Source organism: Myotis myotis, unplaced genomic scaffold (assembly GCF_014108235.1).
Source record: "Myotis myotis isolate mMyoMyo1 unplaced genomic scaffold, mMyoMyo1.p scaffold_m19_p_1, whole genome shotgun sequence".
In the NCBI taxonomy this organism is placed as follows: domain Eukaryota; kingdom Metazoa; phylum Chordata; class Mammalia; order Chiroptera; family Vespertilionidae; genus Myotis; species Myotis myotis.
In genome coordinates this window covers 125959624-125982089 of record NW_023416313.1, presented here as the reverse complement: position 1 = coordinate 125982089, position 22466 = coordinate 125959624, and the positions used below count along the sequence as shown (strand labels likewise).

Here is a 22466-nt window from a genome sequence, read left to right as displayed (position 1 = left end):
TAATAAAAGAGAAACATGGTAATTGGCGTACGACCGCTACCCTTTTCATTGGCTAATCGGCGAGATATGCAAATTAACTGTCAGCCAAGATGGCGACCGGCAGCCAGGCAGCTTGAAACTAACATGAGGCTTGCTTGCCTCAGTGACAGAGGATCGTTGGAGGAAACCAATGTTCCCTGCCTGCGGCTGCAGGCCTTTGAGCGGGCAGTTTAAGAAACATTGTAACAAATACCGCCGGACTTCAGCCAGCAGATTCGCAACATTGTAAGCAAAGGCCAGAAACCTACTTTCAGCAGTGGAGGCCTAAGAGCTGGAGCCAAGCCTCAAGGTAAAGCTGGCCCAGAATAAAAAAAAAAAGAAAAAAAGGAGCGGTTGGGTACTTCAGTCACTCCCAGCCTGAAAACAGCCCTCAGCCCCTCACCCAGACTGGCCAGGCACCCCAGTGGGGACCCCCACCCTGATCCAGGACACCCATCAGGGCAAACCAGCCGGCCCCACCCATGCACCAGGCCTCTACCCTATATAGTAAAAGGGTAATATGCCTCCCGGCACCGGGATCAGCGTGACAAGGGGCAGCGCCCAAACCCCCTGATCGCCCTGCGGCTCTGTGTGTGACAGGGGGTGGGGCCCCAACCCCCTGAGCAGCCCTGCTCTGTGCCTTATAGGGGGGAGCTCCAGAACCCCCCCCCACGGGCCCTGCTCTGTGTGTGATGGGGTAGAGCCATAACCTCCCCATCGGCCCTGCCCTGAGTGTGAGAGTGGCAGCGCCCCAACCCCCTGATCGGTCCTGCTCTGTGGGTGATAGAGGGCGGTGCCCCAACCCCCTGATGGGCCCTGCTCTGTGTGTGATGGGGGCAGCACCCCTACCCCCTGATTGGCCCTGCTCTGTGCGTGACGGGGTGGCGCCGCAACCTCCCCATCGACCCTGCCTTGAGTGTGACAGGGGACGGTGCCCCAGCCCCCCAATTGGCCCTACCCTGAGCGTGACTGAGGGTGGCATCACAACCTCCCAATCTGCCCTGCTCTGTGCATGACGGGGCGGCGCCCCAACTCCCCAATCGGCCCTCCTCTGAACCCGACCAGGGGCTGCACCTAGGGATTGGGCCTGCCTCTGCCACCTGGGAGCAGGCCTAAGCCAGCAGGTCGTTATCTCCCGAGGGGTCCCAGACTGCGAGAGGGCACAAGCCGGGCTGAGGAACCCCTCCCCTCGCCCCCCCGAGTGCACAAATTTTTGTGCACCGGGCCTCTAGTATATAATAAAAGGGTAATATGCAAATTGACCCTAACAGCAGAAAGACTGGGAACGACTGGTCACTATGACACACACTGACCACCAGGAGGCAGATGTTCAATGCAGGAGCTTTCCCTGGTTGTCAGTACGCTCCCACAGGGGGAGCTCTGCTCAGCCATAAGCCAGGCTGACGGCTGCCAGTACAGCGGTGGGTGGGAACCTCTTCCGCCTCCTCAGCAGTGCTAAGGATGTCTGACTGCAGCTTAGGCCTGCTCCCCGCTGGCAAGTGGACATCCCCCAAGGGCTCCTGGGCTGCCAGAGAGATGTCTGACTGCCAGCTTAGGCCCAATCCTCCAGGGAGCGGGCCCAAGCCAGCAGGTGGTCATCCCCCAAGGGGTCCCAGACTGTGAGAGGGCACAGGCCGGGCTGAGGGACTCCCCCCCCCCAAGTGCACAAATTTTTGTGCACCGGGCCTCTAGTGTTTATTGATATGCAGCCTTGCATCCCTGAAATAAATCCCACTTGGTCATGTTGTGTGATCTTTCTAATGCAATGCTGGTTCCTATTTGCCAGAATTTTGTTGAGGATTTTAGCATCTGTGTTCATCAGTGATATTGGCCTGTTAGTCTCTTTCTATGTAGTGTCTTTATCTGGTTTTTGGATTAAGGTAATGCTGGCTTCATAGAAAGAGTTTGGATTCCTTCCTCTTGAATTTTTTGGAATAGTCTTGAGGAGGGTAGGTTTAGTTCTTCTTTGAATGTTTGGTAAAACTCTCCTGTGAAGCCATCTAGCCCAGGGCTTTTAGTTGCTGGAAGTTTTATTATTATTATTATTATTATTATTATTATTATTACTTCAATTTCCTCCATAGTTATGGGCCTATTCAGATTTTTTCATTCTTCCTGATTGAGTTTTGGATGATTGCATTTTTCTAGGAATATGTCAGTTTCTCCTAGGTTGTCCAGTTTGTTGGAATAGTGTTTATTGATTTTAGAGAGAAAGAAACATCAATTGGTTGCCTCCCTGCTGTGCTCTGACTAGAGATCAAATCCATATCCTAAGTATGTGCCCTGACCTGGAATCAAACCTGCAACCTTTTAGTGTACTGGACGATACTCCAACCAACTGAGCGACCTGGCCAGGGCTGTTTATGTGTCATTTTTATATTTTAAATTTAAAAGCCTCAAATTCCCTATATATCCCTTTAGATTGTAAACATCTTCAGAGCGTTTACCAAGTCCTGTATTCCTTATGAATTTTCTGTGGTCTCCAGCAAGGATAGGATCCAGTAATGGGCTTTCACATTTACTAGTATAATGTCTGATAAAACTAGGACAGCAAAAATGAAACAATATTGAACACTTATTAGTTAACCAGGAAATGGCAGTTGTTCTCATTTTTCTCCCTAAACTTATTTAACCACTCTATTGTCTTTCTGTTGCTGCCATAACAAATTACTACAACAGTTAATAGCTTAAACAACACATTTATTATCATACAGTCCGTGTAGTTCATAAGTTCTTCACAAATCTCACTGGACAAAAGTCTAAATGTTGACAGTGTCATTTCTTTCTGGAGATTGTAGGAGAGGATCTATTTCCTTGTTCATTTGGTTGTTGGCAGATTTCACATGCTTTTCATTGTAGTACCAAGGACCCTACATGCTACCCCTTTTTAGTCACATCCCACCACAAACCCTGGTACCCATGATCTAGTCTCTGTCACTATAGCTTGTCTTTTTCAGAATGTCATATGAACAAAATCATATGATATGAAACATTTGTATCTGACTTTAACACAGCATGTCTTTGAGATTTATTCAAGATGTTGCATCAGTTGTTTGACTCTTTATGATTATTATTCCATTTTATGGATACATCACAGTTTACTTAGCTACTTGTCCACTGAAAGACATGTGGGTTATTTATGGAGATTATAAATAGAACTGCTATTAACATTTGTGTATATGTGGGGGTTTTTTAAACATGGTTTTCATTTCTCTAGAGTAAATACATAGAAGTAGTAGTGTTAAGTAATGTGTTAAGTGTATAATGTTTTAAGAAAATACAAAACTGTTTTCTAGGGTGGCAATATCATACCACAAGTAATGTATGAAAGATCCACTTTTTCCACATCCTCACAACGTTTGATTTTACCAGTTGGTTTTTACTTCAGCCATTCTAATAGGTATTTTTTAGACTAGGTGTTGTTTTCACTTGCATTTCCCTAATGACTGGTAAATTTGAACATTTTTTAATGTGTTTATTTGCCATCTGTATATCTTTTTCAGTGAAGTGTCTGTTCATGCCTTTTGTTCATATTCTAATCAGGTTATTTATTTTACTTTCATTTTATTGTTGTTTTCAGCATTCCTTATAGTTGTAGTAAATAATTTCTCCCAGTCTGTAATTTGCCTTTTTATTCTTATCCTAGTTTTTCATAGAGAAAAACTTTTAGATTTTGATTAGGTCCATTTTACCAATTTTTTCTTTTTTTATTATGCTTTTGGTGTCGTGTTCAGGAACTCTTTACTTAACCCTAGATCACCAGAATTTTCTCCTTTATATCCTTCTCTTTTTTTATTTAGATCTATGATCTATTTTGAGATTTTTTTTTTATAAGATAGAAGAAGATTGAGGTGAGGTTCATTTTTTTTAATATGGATGTCCAATTGTTTCCACACTGTTGAAAGTCTATCACTTTCTCTATTGAATTGCCTTTATACCTCTATTAGAAATTTGTGGGGATATATTTATGGACTCTGTTCTATTTATCTGTGTGTCTGTCCTTTTGCCAGTATCATATCTTATTACTGTAACTTAATAGTAATTCTTAAAATTAAGTAATGTTATTCCTTCAACATTTTCTTTTTAAAAATTGTTTTGACTATTGTAGTTCCTTTGCCTTTCCATGTAAATTTTAGAATAATCTTATCTATATAAAAATCCTGCTGGGATCTTTATTTCAATTTTTTAAATCTATACATCAATTTGGAATTAATTACATCTTTATAATGTTTAAGAGTTGTCCAATTAATTAATGTGGTATGTCTCTCTATTTATTTAGATCTTCTTTAGGGTTTTTTGTGCTTATGAGAAAAACTATTTTATTTTTTCTAGTTTTATTGAGATATATTTGACATGTAACATTGTGTACGTTTAATATATACAATGTGATTTAATGTATGTTTATATGATGAAATTATTATTAATGTAAGGTTAATTAGCACATTCATTGCCTCACATAGTTACCATTTTTTGTGTGTAGTGAGATTATTTAAAATCTACTCTCTTAGAACTTCCAAGTATACTATATTGTATACTTGTTAACTACTGTACATTAGGTTCCTAGAATTTATTCATCTTATAACTGGAAGTTTGTACCCTTTGATTGCCATTTTTCCCACACACACCCTCCAGCACCTGGCAACCAACAATCTATATTTTGTTTCTATGAGTTAAGTTTTTTAAGATTTTGTATATAAGGAGGTGATATATTATTTATCTTTCTCTGTCTGACTTATTTTACCTAGCATAATGCCTTCAAGGTTCATCCATGTTATTGCAAATTGCAGGATTTGCTTCCTTTTGGTAAGTGGAATATATATATATATATATATATATATATATATATATATATATATATCCCATTTTCTTTATCCATTTATCACTGACTAGAGGCCCTGTGCACGATTTCATGCACAAGTGGAGTCTCTCAGCCGCCTGTGGGATTGGGCCAAAATTGCCTCTACGACATCCTCTGAGGGGTCCCAGATTGCGAGAGGGCGCAGGCCAGGCCAAGGGTGCACGATTAGGGCCAGAGAGGGATATGGGAGGTTGGCCAGTGAGGGAGGGACCGCAGGAGGGCTCTAGGGTGTGTCTGACCCATTTCGCTCAGTCCCGATCGGCCAGATCCCAGCAGCAAGCTAACCTACCGGTCAGAGCGTCTGTCCCCTGGTGGTCAGTGCACATCATAGTGAGTGGTTGAGCAGCCTTAGCATATCATTAGCATATTACACTTTGGTGGAACAGCTGATTGGACAACCAGATACTTAGCATATTAGGCTTTTATTATATAGGATGGACACTTTGGTTGTTTGTATGTCTTGGCTATTGTGAATAATTCTTCAATAAACAGGGAAGTGCAAATAATTCAGATAGTCATTTCTTTTCCTTCAGATATCTATCCAGAAGTATGATTGCTGGATCATATGGTAGTGCTAATTTTTTAATTTTATTTTTTAATTACAGTTGACAATGTTGTATTAATTTTAGGTATACAATATAGTGATTAGACATTTGTATCCATGTATCCATATTGATATAAATAATAAACATATACATGGGAAGAGGGGAAGAACTAACTAAAGTGATAGTTCTATTTTTAATTTTTTTAGGAACTTCCACACTGTTTTTCATAGTGGCTGCACCAATTTGCAATCTCACCAACAGTGCATGAGAGTTCCCTTTTCTCCACATCTTCACCAGCATTTGTAAGCTCTTGTCTTTTTAATAATAGCCATTCTGACAGATATGAGGTGATATTTCAATGTGGTTTTGATTTGCATTTTTCTAATGAGAAGTAATATTGAACACTCCTTTTCATTTATGTGTGGACCATTTGTATATCTTCTTTGGAAAAATGTCTATTCATGTCCTTTGGCCATTTTTAAATGGATTATTTGCTTTTTTGCTTTCCAGTTGTATGAGTTCCTTATATATTTTGAATATTTACTCCTTTTCATATCTATGGTTTTCAGACATTTTCTTCCATTCCATAGGTTGCCTTTTTATTTTGTTGATTATTTCTTTTGCTGTAGAGAAGCTTTGTAGTTTATAGTCCCATTTTTTATTTTTATTTTGTTGCCTGTGCATTTGTTGCCATAAAAACACACACAACAATGCTGAGACCAGTGTCAAGGTACTTTTTCCCATATTTTCTTCTAGGATTTTTATTGTTTCACACTATATTAAAATCTACAGTCCATTTCAAGTTAATTGTTGTGAGTTGTGTGATAGGAGTCCAATTTTATTCTTTTGCGTGTGAATGTCCAGTTTTCCAACACCATTTATTGAAGAGACTGTATTTTTCCCCCTTGAGAATTCTTGCTCCTCTGTCAAATATTAGTTGATCACTATATGCAGGAATTTACTTCTGGGCTCTCCTTCTTTTCTATTATTGGCCTATGTGTCTGTTTTTATGCCAGTAACATACTGTTTTGATTACTATAGTCATGTGGTACAGTTTGAAATCAGGAAGTGTGATATATCCTGCATTGTTCTTACCTCTTAAGATTGCTTTGGCTGTTCAGGGTTTTTTGTGATGCCATATAAATTTAAGATTTTTCCTATTTCTGTAAAAAATATACATTTGGGATTTTAATAGGGATTGCATTGAATCTATAAATGTCTATGAGTAGTATAGACATTTTAACAATATGAATTCTTCCAAATATCGTGAACACAGGATATCTTTATATATATTTGTCTCTTCTTCAGTTTCTTTCATCAGTGTCTTATAGTTCTTAATGTACAAATCTTTAACCTCCTTGTTAAATTTATCCTGTGTATTTTTTTGTTGTTAATGCTATTGTAAATGAGACATTTATTTCTCTTTCAGGTGGTTCATTAGTGTGTAAAAATGTGGCTTATTTTTGTATGTTGATTTTTTTTTATACTGCCATATGTCTTTTTTGTTCAGTGCTTTCTCTTTCAAAATAAAGATAATGAACATGTTTTGTGAGATTTATACCTATGTATTCATTTTTTGGAAGGAGAAACTGTTGGAAATATTTTATTTTTAATTAGTTTCCATTTGTTTGTTTTTTTCCATTTGTTCATTGTTGTTAAATAGTAAGCAATATGACTGATTTTTATGTGTTGACCTTGAATCCTGTGAATTTGGTAGTTCTACGAATTTTTTTGTAGATTTCCTTGGGAATTCTATGTAGATAATCTTCTCAAATACAGACAGCTTGATTTCTTTCTTTCTAATTTGTATATCTTATATTTTTATTGATTTATTACAAGTTGTCAGGAGTGGTGAGGGTGGAGATTTTCCTTTTTTCCCATTTTAGAGGGTAAGTATTCAGCTTTTTACCTTTAAGAATAATGTTAGCTATAGATTTGTTTAGTTTCCTCTTATCAAACTAAATTTTGATTCCTAGTTTGCTGAGAGTTTTCATCCTGGACAGATGCTGAAATTTTTTCAAATTTAAATGCTTTTTCTCCTCGCTTGATATGATCATGTGTTTGTGCTTCTTTAGCCTGTTAATACAGTAAAATGCATTTTCCAAATATTGAACCACCTTTGGGTTCCCTAATAGAAAGCCCCACTTAGTCTTTTTTTTTTTCATATATTGCTGAAATTGACTTGGTAATGTAATATATGGTTGAAGATTTTTGAATGAATGTTCATGAGAGATTGGTCTATAACAGTGGTTCACAACCTTCCTAATGTCGCGACCCTTTAATATAGTTCCTCATGTTGTGGTGAGCCCCAATTTCATTGTTACAAATTAAACATAATTAAAGCATAGTGATTAATCACAAAAACAATATGTAATTATATATGTGTTTTCCAATGGTCTTAGGGCAACCCCTGTGAAAGGGTCATTCGACCCCCAAAGGGGTCACGACCCACAGGTTGAGAACCACTGGTCTATAATTTTCTCTCTTTTTTGTACTATTGTTATATGTCTTTGGTATCAAGGTAATCCTCACCTCATAAATTGAATTGAAAAGAGTTCCTTTCTTTTTTATTTTCTTGAAAAGATCGTTTATATTTAGTGCTATTTCTTCTTTAAGTGTCTAGGTCTGGAGTTTTGTCTGGTTTGGGCTTAAGGGAAGGTTTTAAACTACAAATTCAGTCTTTAAAATAGTTATAGGAATAATTACGATAGCCATTTTATCTTGGATAAGTTTTAGTAGCTTCTAGTTTTGAGGTATTGATCCATTTAGAAGTTTTCAAATTTATGTGTGTAAAGATGTGAACCTTACAAGTCTGCTTTTAGGAAAATCGCTAATAGTTACATAGTACTTACTATGTGCCTGGTATACTATTAAGGATATACTCTATTAATTTAATTCTCACAACCTATCCTAAGAGGTACTGTTATTAATCCTCCTGATTTATATTTTGTAAACTGATTATGTACTGACTCACAGGTTGCTTAGTGGGCATATAGAATTTTTCACTTTAAGTGTAAGTAGCTATAAACAATGTAATATCTGACACATTGAAAACATTGACTTTTTTTCTATTTATTGTTTTCTTTTTAAATTTATTGGAATGGCATTGGTTAATGAGATTATATAGGTTTCAAGTGCTCATTTCTATGATACATGATCTATATATAGGGTGGTAGTAAAGGATATCAAATATATGATGATGGAAGACGAGTTGACTTCGGGTGGAGGGCAAACTTACTATCTGTCATTTAATACTTACTATCAGTCATTTTTTAAAATATGAATAAACTCTTCTTTAAGAGTCAGAAATGCATATTATAATGTTTACTACTTGAACTCATAGTAGCTCCTGTATTATTTTTTAATATCTGCTAGCTTTGTAGTGGTATTCTCTTTTCATTTCTAATATTAGTAAATTGTGGCATCCCTCTTTTTTGTTAGTCTTGCTGCAGATTTGTCAATTTTATTGATCTCTTCAAAGAATCAGCTTTTTTGTTTCATTTTTTTCTCTGTTTTGTTTTTAATTTTATTGTTTTCTGCTCTTTATTACTTCCTTCTCTTTGTGCTGGGTTTCTTTTGCTCTTCTTTAAAAATATATGTATTTGTATTGATTTCAGAGAGGAAGGGAGGGAAAGAGAAATAGAAACATCAATGATAAGAGAATTGTTGATCAGCTGCCTCCTGCACGCCCTCGTACTGGGAATCAAGCCCACAACCTGGGCATGTGCCCTTAACCATAATCAAACCCAGGAACCTTCAGTACACAGGCTGTATCCACCAAGCCAAACCAGCTAGGGCAGATTTGCTCTTTTTTTATGTTTTAACACAGATGCTAGAATTTTGATTTGAGACTTTCTTTTATACCTTAAGCATCCTATATAATAAAACCCTAATATGCAAATCTACCGAACCGTGGAACAACCAGTTGCTATGATGCACACTGACCACCAGGGGCAGACGCTTAATGCAGGAGCTTCCCCTGGTGGTGAGGATGCTCCCATAGGGGAAGTACCACTCAGCCAGAAGCTGGGCTCACGGCTGGTGGAGGGAACCTCTCCCGCCTCCATGGCAGCACTAAGGAACAGCAAGCTGAGTGGTAAGGAGCAGCAAGCAGGCGGGCGGTAAGAAGCGAGGGGTCCCAGAGTATGAGAGGTATCCTGGACTGCAAGAGGATGCACAACCAGAATATTAACATTGATACAGGCAAGATATAGGGCAATTCCATCACCACAGGGCTCCCTAGTTGCCTTTTATGCACCCACCCTCCCCTCTGACCCTTTCCTAACCCCTGAAAACTACTAATCTGTTCTCCAGTTTTATAATTTTGTCCTTTCAAGTATATTATTTAAATGGAATAATACAATATATAACATTTGTTTTTGGATTGGCTTTTTTTCACTTTCCACAATTTCTTGGAGATTGATCTTTTACAGCTATAATTCTGAGTAGAATTTCATGACTTCTTTTTCAGCTATATTTTGCCATTATTTGAAAAAACAGGAGTTTTTCTCATCTATATATTTGCTTTGGAATTTAGACTAAAAGCAAAACCTAGGAGCAACCAAGTTATCCTTTCTAGATTGCATGTTAGTCATTCATAATGTATTAAGTCTTACAGGAGAGAAAATCTTATGTACAAGTATAATACACTACTTTTCTTCTCTTAGATTTCTTTTTTTTTTTAATATGTTTTATTGATTTCAGAGAGGAATAGAGAGGGAGAGAGATAGAAATATCAATGATGAGAGAGAATCACTGATTGGATGCCTCTTGCATGTCCCACACTGGGAATGGAGTCTGCAACCCGGGCATATGCCCTGTCGGGGAATCGAACTGTGACCTCCTGGTTCATAGGTCTATGCTCAACCATTGAGCCATACTGGCCAGGCGGTATAGCTTTTTTTAACTTTTTTTTTTTATTGATAATGCTATTACAGATGTCCCTATCACCTCCTCACCCCCAACCCCCACCTAGCCCCTCCACCCAGCCCCTGCCCCTCTTCCCTCTGGCCAACACCAAACTCTTCTCTTAGATTTCTTAAAATAGAAGAACAAAGCACATCAGGGAGAATGCTACTTGAAAAATATTTAGAACAACCTCTGTTCCAGAATATCTTCGTGCTAGTCATGGATGGAGCAGGAAAGAGCCTGTTCCATCTGAGTGCTATCTCTGGATAGCACTCAGCAGAGAGAGAAATATGTTCACATTACAGACGAGCATTAGGATCTTTCTGTTTTCATTAATCAATATATTTTTAGTTGTTGAACCAAAATTCTAGCCCCAATAATGAGGGAAGAATGGAGACTTCCAGTTTTTAAGTTGTGGTAAATAAGTCTGGGTCCACATTCTGAACTATGTTAAAAGCTCATCTAAGGAAGGAGCCTAGATTATTTTATTCCAAGGAGAAATGAAGGAATGAAGAAGTAATAAATAATTGTATTGCAGGCAGTGTTTAAATGAGCTATAATATAACTGTAAGTAAAAAAAAAAATAGTAATTTCCAAAATATTATTTTAAATATCAGTGTTATCTTCTACCTTAACAAGCAATTCTGATGGTTCTGATTTTTATTTAAGGAAAAACAGAGGGCATAGATATATAATAATAATATATTACTATCATATAATTACCCCAATAGTATACTATTTATTATTTTCATTTTAGTAGATGCTTTGGGAGGAGGGAAAAGGGTATTAGAGATTTTCAGACACTTAGCAAACACTGGTACTTATCTATCAGTATTAGAAACACTTTACAAGGGATTTTTATATTGTCATTTTGCTTATGGCAAGTATAAAATGAGAATTCTTCAGCATAAGTTAATTTCATTATTATATACTTTATATAGTGTTTTTAAATGCTAATCTAAAGAGGCTTGCACATGTTTTAACTATTTTTTCACACAGTGATCATCTTTAAGTACTAATATGCCAAGGTTGTGGGTTCGATCCCCCATCAGGGCACATACTAGTACAAGAATCAGCCAATGAATGCATAAATAAGTGGAACAACAAATTGCTGTCCTCCCCCTCCCTCCCTTCCTCTCTCTCTAAAATTCAATAAAATATTTTTTAAGTTAATGAGTAAATATTTGCTTTTATGTGAGCAAAGATTTTACTTGATTAATGTTCTGTTTCTCCATTCAATTATCAAACTTAGGGAAAATCTAAATAAAGGCTTTTGACTGACATATTTAGTGGAATTTGATTGGGGTACAGATGACTACATAATGTTTCAGTATGACTTTATAAATATTCTAATAATTATGACATATACTCTGCTACTTATTTTTTTTAAAAAGCAGTTTTTAACTCCATGTCTTTCTTATCTATACATGTTCTTAATAAATCATAATAAATAAAATGTACCTGAATATATAAAACATACTTTTTGCTTGCCCAAATAATGCATATATTGACTCTCTCTGATCTTATTCTGTGTAAAAGACTAGAATCAGCCTACGTGGTTTGTTTAGGTAGCACTAACCAAGTAAACATATAGGTGGCAGAGGAGCATAATTGACACCTAGAAATATTTATCAGTACCCCTGTTATTATTTACTACTATTAGTCCATAGTTAGAATAATGAATAGAATAAAAGAAAGGCATAGTGCCTTGGGTCTTTATTCTGGGCAGAATGAAATTTGGGCCCAACTTCTTCTAGTTGTCTGGTACTCTAGTTAGACAAGCAAGGGTGTAGTAAAAGGAGGTTTTGCAGCCATTCAGACCTTCATTTAAATTCTACTTCTATCACCTAAAGTTTCATGTCCTTGGGCAGTTATTTAACCTCCTTGAGACTTAAGTTTTGTGTGTTTTTTTAACTTATAAAATAGGTAGTTATGAAAATTAAAGGAAATAAGTTTATAGAATATCTGAAGAGTGCCTAGAACATAGAAATCTGTGTTTTGGGAAAGAAATGATAAGTGGAGCTCTCTTCTAAAAAAAATACTAATATCTGCCTTAACCAGTTTGGCTCAGTGGCTAGAGCATCAGCCCACAGATTGAAGGGTCTCAGGTTCGATTCCAGTCAAGGACACATACCTCAGTTGCAGGCTCAATTCACAGCCCCAGGTCAGGGTGCGTGTGGAGGCAACCAATTGAAGTGTTTCTCTCTTTCTGTCTCTCCACCACCCTTCCACTCTCTAAAAATCAATGAAAAAATATCCTGGGGTGAGAATTAACAACAACAACAAACAATACTAATACCCCACTATGCTTACAATTCTAATATATTTATAATTTCAGAATTATATATAAATCACTAATTTTGCTTTTCTAAATTTTTTTGTGTTTGGTAAAACTATCTGCTTAATTTCTTCTAAAGTTTAATTTTTTCTATAAGCTTCACTTCCCCCCCCCTTTTCCCCAGATATTTCTTTTTTAAAATTTATCTTCATTGTTGAAAGTATTGCAGATGTCCCCTCCCTCCCCCTATTGACCCTCTCCTCCCTACTCCCAGCCCATCCCCAGGCCTTCACTGCACTATTGTCTGTGTCCATGGGTTATGCATATATGCATATAAGTTCTTTGGTTAATCTCCCCTGCCCTTCCCTCTGAGAAACATTGGTCTGTTGCATGTTTCCATGTCTCTGGATCTATTTTGTTTGTCAGTTTCTTTTGTTCATGAGATTTCAAATATACATGAGATCATGTGATATTTGTATTTCTCTGACCGGCTTATTTTGCTTAGCATAATACTCTCTAGGTCTCTCTATGTTATCTCAAAGGGTAAAAGGGTTATATTCTAAAATATATAAAGTACTCATACAACTCAACAAAAGAAAGACAAACAATCCAATTAAAAAATGTGCAGAGAGCCTAAGTAGACACTTCTCCAAAGAGGAAATACAAATGAACAAGAGACATGAAAAAAAATGCTCAATGTCATTAATTATCATCAGATAGATACAAATTAAAACCAGCTCACATCTTCTGGAATGGCTACCATCAATAAATCAACAAACAACAAGTGCTGGCAAGGATGTGGAGAAAAAGAAACCCTAGTACACTGCTGGTGGAAGTGCAGACTGCTTACAACCACTATGGAAAACAATGTGGAGTTTCCTCAAAAACTTAAAAATGGAACTGCCATTTGACCAAGCATCCCACTTTTAGGAATAATCCTAAGAAGCCCGAAACACCAATCAAAGAAAATAAGCACCCTTATGTTCATAGCAGCATTATTTACAATGGCTAAGATCTGGAAACAGCCCAAGTGCCCATCAGTAGATGAGTTGATAAAAACACTACAGTACATTTACACAATGGAAACGATGCATCTGTTTAAAAAAAAAAAAAAAAAAAAAAAGATCTCTTAAAAGCTTTACTTTTCAAGAACAAATTACTGTATTTATAAAAGGAAAAATCCAAATTTAAACATAATCTATAAATTTTCTTTTCAGATATCTATAAGTTAAAGTGTTTGTGACATGTTGATGTATTTTAATCTTTTGCTCTTTGATTTTAGCAGGAAAGGAAGGACAAGAAATCCTGGGGCCTGAAGCTCAGGCAGATGAAGCAGGATGTACAGGTACTTTCTTGCTGGTTCCTTTCATACTATAGTCTTTGAACAAGGTCTTTGTGTCACTGGTTTTTGCATTTGTGAGTCGTGAATTTAGTCTTTTTCCTTCTCTTTTATCTTGCCCTCCTTACATGTGTAAGTACCTAGGCATATGGGGTACTATATAAAAAGATGAAAGTTTGTATTCTTTAAATATAGTTGTAAATTTACAGATTCATAGAATAGAGCAGATTTTGAATGTCAAGTAATCTACAGATAATAAAAAAAGTGTTTGAATAATTATTTAAACTTCTGTCAGATTTTTTAACAAGGTTATAGAAATGCACATCTAACTATTTTGAGTTTCATTATTATTTACCAGGATCAGCATTGAATTGCCCATAAACCAGAAAGCAGAAGAGGACAAAATAAGCAAATATCATGGGTTAGCTGTAGACCAGATGATAATCATTAATATTGATGAGTTGAATGAATATGTCACAGCAAACAAGAGAATCACAAATTTTTCTTGTGATTTCTGTTAGTGAAAAAGGTCAAAATGAAGTTAAATTATATGCTTCTAGCTGACTAAAAATACAAATTCCCTGAAACTTAAGGTTATTCCTCTATAATGAATTTAGATCCTATTTAAGAAGCAAAAAAGTAAGTGTAAAACTTAAATCCAGATCTTATATATGATAATTCCAGGCACTTAAATTTTGTCATGTAAGTTAGCTGGAACTCTTAGAATGTAAACTTCAAAAATGAATTTCAAATTAATAAATAACTAGAGGCCCGGTGCACGAAATTAGTGCACTGTGCAGGGGAGTATCCCTCAACCCAGCCTGCACCCTCTCCAACCTGGGACCCCTTGAGGGATGTCCGACTGCCCGTTTAGACCCGATTCTACAGGGATTGGGCCGAAACAGGCAGTCGGACATCCCTCTCACAATCCAGAACTGCTGGCTCCCAACCGCTCGCCTGCCTGCCTGCCTGATTGCCCCTAACCGGTTCTTCCTACCAGCCTGATCACCCCCTAACCACTCCCCTGCCAGCCTGATCGATGCCTAACTGCTCCCCTGCTGGCCCAATTGCCCCCAACTGCCCTCCCCTGCCAGCTCGGTCACCCCCAATCGCCCTCCCTGGCCAGCCCGGTCTCCCCCAACTGCCCTCCCCTGCCGGCCCGGTCCCTCCCAACTGCCCTCCCCTGCTGGCCCTGTCCCCCCCAACTGCCCTCTGCCTGGTCTGCCCCCAACAGCCCTCCCCTGCAGGCCTGGTCACCCCCAATGGCCCTCCCCTGCAGGCCATCTTGTGGCCACATGGGGGCAGCCTACTTTGACTACATGAGGGTGGCCATCTTGTGTGTTGGAGTGATGGTCAATTTGTATATTACCTCTTTATTATATAGAATTTTCTCAAAATAATGTATTTAATAGTATTATAATTGTATTTTGTCTATTGAACCATAAATTAAATATTTCTATCATCTAGTTTTAATTAAATTTTTATTCTTCCTTATCTTTTTTGATTTGACATATATAGCTTTCTTTTCTTTGCAGTGCATTTTAGAACTATTCCATATATACTTATAAATTCCCCTTAATTATGGAAGATGAGTATGTTTCATAGTAATGTGTCAAAACAGATTGTCTTCTATAATATAAACATTAACACTCATATTTGTCAGTCAGTTATATGAAACACAGAGTAAATCTTGTGCTGTTATTAAAGGTGCATTCCAAATTAATAATGGAATATTTGATAATTTATGGTGCCTGTAGCCTAAGAGTGGATAGTCTGCATTTAACTTGGTTGTGTTTAACATGCATAAATAAGGTATTTAGGTATGCTTGCTATCAAATATTTGTCATGCTAACTTATACATTATATAACATATTTAGTTTGGATGTTTTTTATTAGTAAAATAGTGTTAATGAATGCAAAACACTGCTGTGTTTTTCTTTTTTACCTAATGTTAACTTTGATTACTTGTGTTAGCAGAGTTACAGATTTTGTCCTTTTAGGCAAAATACTATAAAAAAAGACACTCATAGTTCCAGGTTTACAGTGTTTTACCTTACAATTTGCTCTTCACTACAAAAAGTGAATTCATTCTTTCAGTTTGAAGTACTGAGTACATAACTTCCCTCCCCCCCCAAAAAAAAAAAATCACATTTGGAAGTTAGAGTAACCTTTTATTAACCTCAGTTGCTCCTGAAAGGTAAGATCTTTCCCACCCACATGAAGATGATCCCTGCTACATTATTTCGCTACAACGTGGGGAACTAGGAGTAAGCAAACATTTTTAATAAAGCCCTCATATGTACAGTTTTAAGGAAAGAAGGATGGAATTAGATGTTTGAGACTTTTGAGCAGTTCAACATTAAAATTATGTGTTGCTTTCTTTTGCTACTTCCTTGACTTCTGGGGAATAATGTACTAACAAAGTAAACAAAAACATTGTACAGAGGTTCCATAATTAGTTCAGAACTTTGTTAGATATTTTCTATAGCTGATTCCCTTTTGCAATTCATGAAGTTAAGAGAACTATAGTTTCAGTTTAGTATTCAGAGAGTGAAAAGAGAGAAGGAAGGTTAGAAGGGTAGTAAAGGATAAAGTGGAAGATTTGACTTTGGGTAGCAGTAAACACACAATGTACTATACAACTGTTGTATCAGAATTGTACACTTGAAACTTATATAATTTTATTAACCAATGTCACCCCAATAAATTTAATTTAAAATAAGGAGAGAAAAAATTCACCTAAAACATTCTTTGTTCCTTCTAAGCATCCCTTTTGTGTTTATATAGTTAATAGTTTCACAAAGTTTCAAAAATTGAAGGTAAAGATAGAACATCTAAAAATATTTTATTCTGATGCTAATACAATATCAATAGCTAAATAAAACTTTTTATTCTTATGTTAAACATTTGTCTAATTGTTGCTCTCACTAATTTATAATTATAACCCTATAATTCTACATTTTCGCAAATGATTCTAGAATTTCTTCTGAAATTCTATACTTTGACAGTCAGCTCCGAGTTTTGTTATATGTTAAAACAAATTATCATTGCTAGTATATGTTTCTGTGTATTTGCTCCTCTCTCTAGTATTCAAATACATGTTTTTCAGTCTTAAAACTGGGGATTTTGTTTTATAATTGACCTAGTCACAGTGTGCATTTTCCAGCACTTTAAATTTTATGTATAAAATTGCAGAATTTCTGGTTTCTGCTTGAAATTGACTAGGTAAATGCAGGTTCATGGAGACAGTGTAGTTTAGTTGGAAAGAACCCAGAATTTGAAATGACATCTAAGACCAAATTAGCAATATTTTTTTCTTTTTTTTAAATGCATTTTTTTTAATTCTTTATTTTTATTTTTACTTTTTACTATGTGATTTTGGAAAAGTTATCTAACTTTTCTGACCTTAACTGTTTTTATTGGGAAAATTTTTAATTGAGAAATTATAATGTTCACCTTGCAGAACTATTTTGAGGAAAATAGATAACAATTACATTGCACTTACTAAATGCCTATTATTGTACTAAACACATACTATATAAATTAATTAATTTAATTAATTATATAAATTATATAAATTAATTTAATCCTCACAACAACCATAATATTGTTATTATCGTCTAAGTTTTATATTATATGAACTGTTATATCATAATGTTTATTGCCTCACAAATTATACCTTAATATTTATTCCTTGAACTCGTATTTTCATTCTACATAGCCTATAGAATTTGGTACCAACATAGTATATATTTCTTGTTTGAATGTATTTTTTATTAACTGTCATTTTTATAAGAAAATGTGTATATAAATTGAAATTTAAGTTTCTCTTTAATTTAGTAACCAGAAGGCTAATAAGATTTTTTAAAATTATAGATTGATTTATGATATAATTATCAGTACCACACAGTACCACAACATAAATACATTACACATTTTAATAAGTAATTATTAAAGAAAAATGTTATTGGAAATGAAGTTAAAGGAATTGAAGTGTTCTTCAATTAGTTCATATATCAATAGTTTACTGATACAGATTTCTAGAAAAAAACAAGTTTGGCATTAATTCTATTTCTATTTTTTGTTTAGCACTGAGATAACTTTATTCTCCTAAATAAAAAGATAAAATATGTTTTCGTCGTAACTGATTTACTCAGTTCTTCACACATCTTGAGAATTACATGCAAAGTTATGGTTATCTATCAATACAAATATTTCTAATGTCTAAAATTCAGTCACCTAACTTGATAAAAGATTTGTTTCCCAGTCATTAGCATCATTCACACCTTCATTTTCTGGAATATATACCAAAAAGTTTTACCAGTACTTACTTATCAAAGGACTAATGATATCAGGTTTTGGATTTTGTTATTCTTTTTTCTCCTCACTTAGAGGAACCTTGTTTAATATATTCAGAAATGATTGGGGAAATTTAAATATTGTTAGCTTTAGTACCTTTTTCCAATACATTTTTATATTTTTTTATCTTACCACATAAACTAACTCTATTTTGATCAATACCTTATAACTAGAAAGTTCATTCAGTATCTGGAATTCTTTCAGAAAATAGAAGTGCCACTTTATTTTTCTAATTCAAATAAATATGTCAATATACATTTTGAGGATGGACCTGAAGAGTATATAAGCCAGTCAGAGAAACATAAATACCATATGATTTCACTTATATATGGAATCTAGAGAACAAAATAATCAAAATTGAAACAGACTCAAAGATACAGAGAACAGAAGAGAGAGATGTTGGGTGGCAAGGTGAAATAAGTGAAGGGATTAAGTAAAAAAAAAAACAAAAAAAAAAAACACACACACAAAAAAAACCTCAGAAACAGACAACAGTATGGTGATTACCAGAGGGAAAGGGGTTTGGGGGCAGATAGAAGATGGTAAAGAAAGATAAATGGTGACAGAAGGAGACTTGACTTTGGGTGGTGCACATACAATACAATATACAGATGATGTATTACAAAATTATACACTTGAAACTTACATAATTTTATTAATATCAATGTCACCACAGTAAATTTAATAATTTTTAAATTTCTTTTATGACGAATATATAAATTAAAATAATGAGGAATGTATAAAGTATAAATATATATTTTAAATATAGATTATTCAAACAATGAGGTTAAGATTATTTAGATCTGCCCTAACGAGTTTGGCTCAGTGGATAGAGCGTCAGCCTGTGGACTCCAGGGTCCCAGGTTCAATTCCGGTCAGGGGCATGTACCTTGGTTGTGGGAACATCCCCAGTAGGGAGTGTGCAGGAGGCAGCTGATCAATGTTTCTCTCTCATCGATGTTTCTCTCTCATCGGTGTTTCTAACTTTCTATCCCTCTCCCTCCCTCTCTGTAAAAAATCAATTAAAAATATATTTTAAAAAGATTATTTAGATCTAATCTAATTTTTATAAATTATAAAAATATTTGTCTCTATCCTAGCTGGTTTGGCTCAGTGGATAGAGCATTGGCCTGCAGACTCAAGGGTCCTGGGTTCAATTCTGGTCAAGGATACATGCCTGGTTGCAGGCTTGATCTCCAGTAGGGGGCATGCACAAAGCAGCACATCAATGATTCTCTCTCATCATTGATGTTTCTCTTTCTCCCTCTCCCTTTCTCTCTGATATCAATAAAAATATATTTTAAAATATATATATATATATATTTGTCTCTAAATGAGTACACCTGGGAGTACTAAGTACTTCTATGAAGTACACTTACATAGAACCAGTCTGGGCAAAGGTAAGCTTATAACTTACTGAAGATGCAAGGTTCATATTTAAAATACAAATTGTGTAATTCTGAAAAGTGTATACTATTTAAAAACTCATTATTCCAGCATATGTATGTATATATGTGTATATATATATAGTTAGTGGGATATAGAAAATATAAATATTTTATAAGTGAAGACTGTTTAAATGAAAGAAATATTTTATACTATAATTTGATAAAAAATATTGTATCTTGTTAAATCTACATGAATCTATAAGAAATCACATAAAATACAAATTTTATCATGATTTTATCTAGTTTAACTTGTACTTAAAGTTACATTGAAAAGACTCAATGACACTGACTTTACCGCTTTAGCTATTCAAAGAATGCTTATTGTTGCCCTGTCTAGTGATCTCAGTGGTTAGAGCTTTGTCCCACACACAGAAGGGTCTCAGGCTCAGGTTCAATTCTTAGTCAAGGGCGACCCATCCATGTATCTCTCACATCGATGTTTCTCTCTTTCTCTCTCTCTCTTTCCCCCGCTCCTCCTCGCTTTCTCCCTTCCTCCACTCTCTCTAACAATCAATGGAAAAAGTATCCTCGGGTGAGGATTAACAGAAAAAAAAAAGGCTTATTTCAGCGGGATTAACAGAAAAAAAAAAGGCTTATTTTAGCCAATGACAGATGTTAAGAATGATTTTTGAGAATATGATTTGCTATGCTTTCCCAGGCTCCTGAAAAGCAATGAATTTTTTAATAATATGGAATGGAACAGGTGATATCATTAAAGGAAAATTACTCTCACTCCCCCTGGCTGTATTAATTACATAGCTGATTTCAGAGCTTCCTAACTAGAACTACAATATCCCCATTTTAGTTTCTGTGTTTACCCAGATAGATATTCATGTAAACAGGAAAATTGGAAGGCTTATCATGCTTTTATGTTGCCTTGATTAAGCAATAAAGAAGGTTTTTCACAGTCAATATTTTTAATTTTTTCCTTTAACAACCTGGAGGTTTTAATGCTGTGAGGCAATGCATCATATTATGTACTGGATTGATGGAGGGATCTGCCTTTTAGTCTGTGAAAAGGGGAAGATAGAAAATGAACCATCAGGATTCTAAGAGAGCATACATGGAAGTTGAAGATCTGGAAATAGAGTCCCTCAAAACTAACAGTACCACTTACCTCTTAAAGTGGTTACTGGATCCTTACCCTTGATCCAGTAACCCCAGATTGGTGACTACTGGCAGTATATAGCAGATGCTTAATCATGAATAACTATTGGTTGTATTAAAAAGGACGGGGGGCAGGAAATGATGTGTCACCATTATTACTATATCATTGACTCTAAGGTTTTAAACAGCAGCCACCCCAAGGAGTTCAGTTACTAATACTATATAGGAGATTTAGCAAGTTTTAATGACTGCTGAACAAAAAAAGTGCCCATACATCATCATTTTAATTTGGCCCAATTTTAGTCTGCTAGGAAGTGCTGTTTTACAAATTTAGAATTGACAATTTAGTCAGAAGTTCATAAAGAAGTCAGCCAGGAGATATATGGGAGCCAACCTAACCCATTACAGTCACCACCAGCATGAAGCAGAGAGACTCACTCTCTCCTCTGGAGCCAGTGCGGGGAATGGAGGCAATCCCTAGTGTAGCAGTGCTGCTTTAGAAACTCAGCAGCACTTTGGGCCACCTTCTCAAGGTGAAAACATTATCTCTTCTTTCTTTTAATCCTCATCTGAGGGCATGCTTAATGATTTTATAGAGAGGTGAAGGGAGGGAAGAGAGAAACATCCTTTGGTTGCCTTCCTGTACATGCCTGACTGGGAATAGAACTCATAACCAGGAATCGAACCTGCAACCTTTTGGTGTACCGGACGATGCTCCAACCAACTGATTCACTCAGCCAGCACCATTCTATTATATCTAGAACCTCTTTTAACTCAAGAAAAAATATGCTGCTGTCTTAATGACACAGTTAAATATCTATGTAGGCAGAAGTAGTACATGAATAGCCCTGTTTGTATATGAATGCTAGAAACTATTTTATCAACTTGGTATTTTGACTCTTATTAGAACGCTTTCTACATATGGATAACTATTAAAGCTATTTTCTAAGAAGTCACATAACTGAACTATATTTTAGAGTGGTTTACATTGAGACTGATTCAAATTTAAGGTACAACTGAGTAAATGGCACAGTAGGTTGCTAAGGTTTTCTCTTGTCCTTTTTTCCTTGCTTTAACATTGACTGAAAAGCTAGAAATTCAGCCAACTGTATTAACTGTCTCCATATCTTGCTTATCAGTAAAATGGAATAGAAGTATAACTCTGAAGCTTAAAGGGAATATTGTGAAAATGTCAATACTTTTATAACATTTTAAATTTATTTTAAAGATGACTTTTTTTTAATAAGTTTTTATTTATTTTAGAGGGAGAGGGATAGATAGAAACATCAATGAGAGAGAGACATCAATTGGCTGCCTCCTGCACACACCGGGGATCGAGCCATAACCCAGGCATGTGCCCTGACCAGGAATCGAAAGGGGGCAGGGGGACTTTTTGGTTCATGGTCAACACTCAACCACTGAGCCACACCAGCCAGGCTTAAAATGATTTCTTAATCAATTATAACAAATGAGTGAATATTGTTTTTAATATTCAGTAAATATTTCCTACAAATTTAAGAACAATCTCATATTCTCTCAAGATAAACAATTCCTCATTTAGAAAATCTTGGTAATAACTTGGTGGTGAAATTGCTATTTATAAAGT

At 35.8% G+C, this 22466-nt stretch overlaps 1 protein-coding gene across 20 annotated transcripts in view; it reads left to right on the top strand.

Moving 5' to 3' along the window:
* ZEB1 (zinc finger E-box binding homeobox 1) overlaps positions 1-22466 on the top strand; it is a 305104-nt gene that overhangs the window by 242505 nt on the left and 40133 nt on the right. For 15 of the 20 annotated variants that reach the window (XM_036351376.1, XM_036351349.1, XM_036351329.1 and 12 more), the window contains one exon: positions 13890-13952. In XM_036351376.1, the coding sequence (XP_036207269.1) occupies positions 13890-13952 (63 nt within the window). Of the gene's footprint in view, positions 1-5691; positions 5724-13889; positions 13953-22466 lie in introns of those variants that run through there. The other 5 variants (XM_036351381.1, XM_036351358.1, XM_036351339.1 and 2 more) reach the window with 2 other exon arrangements.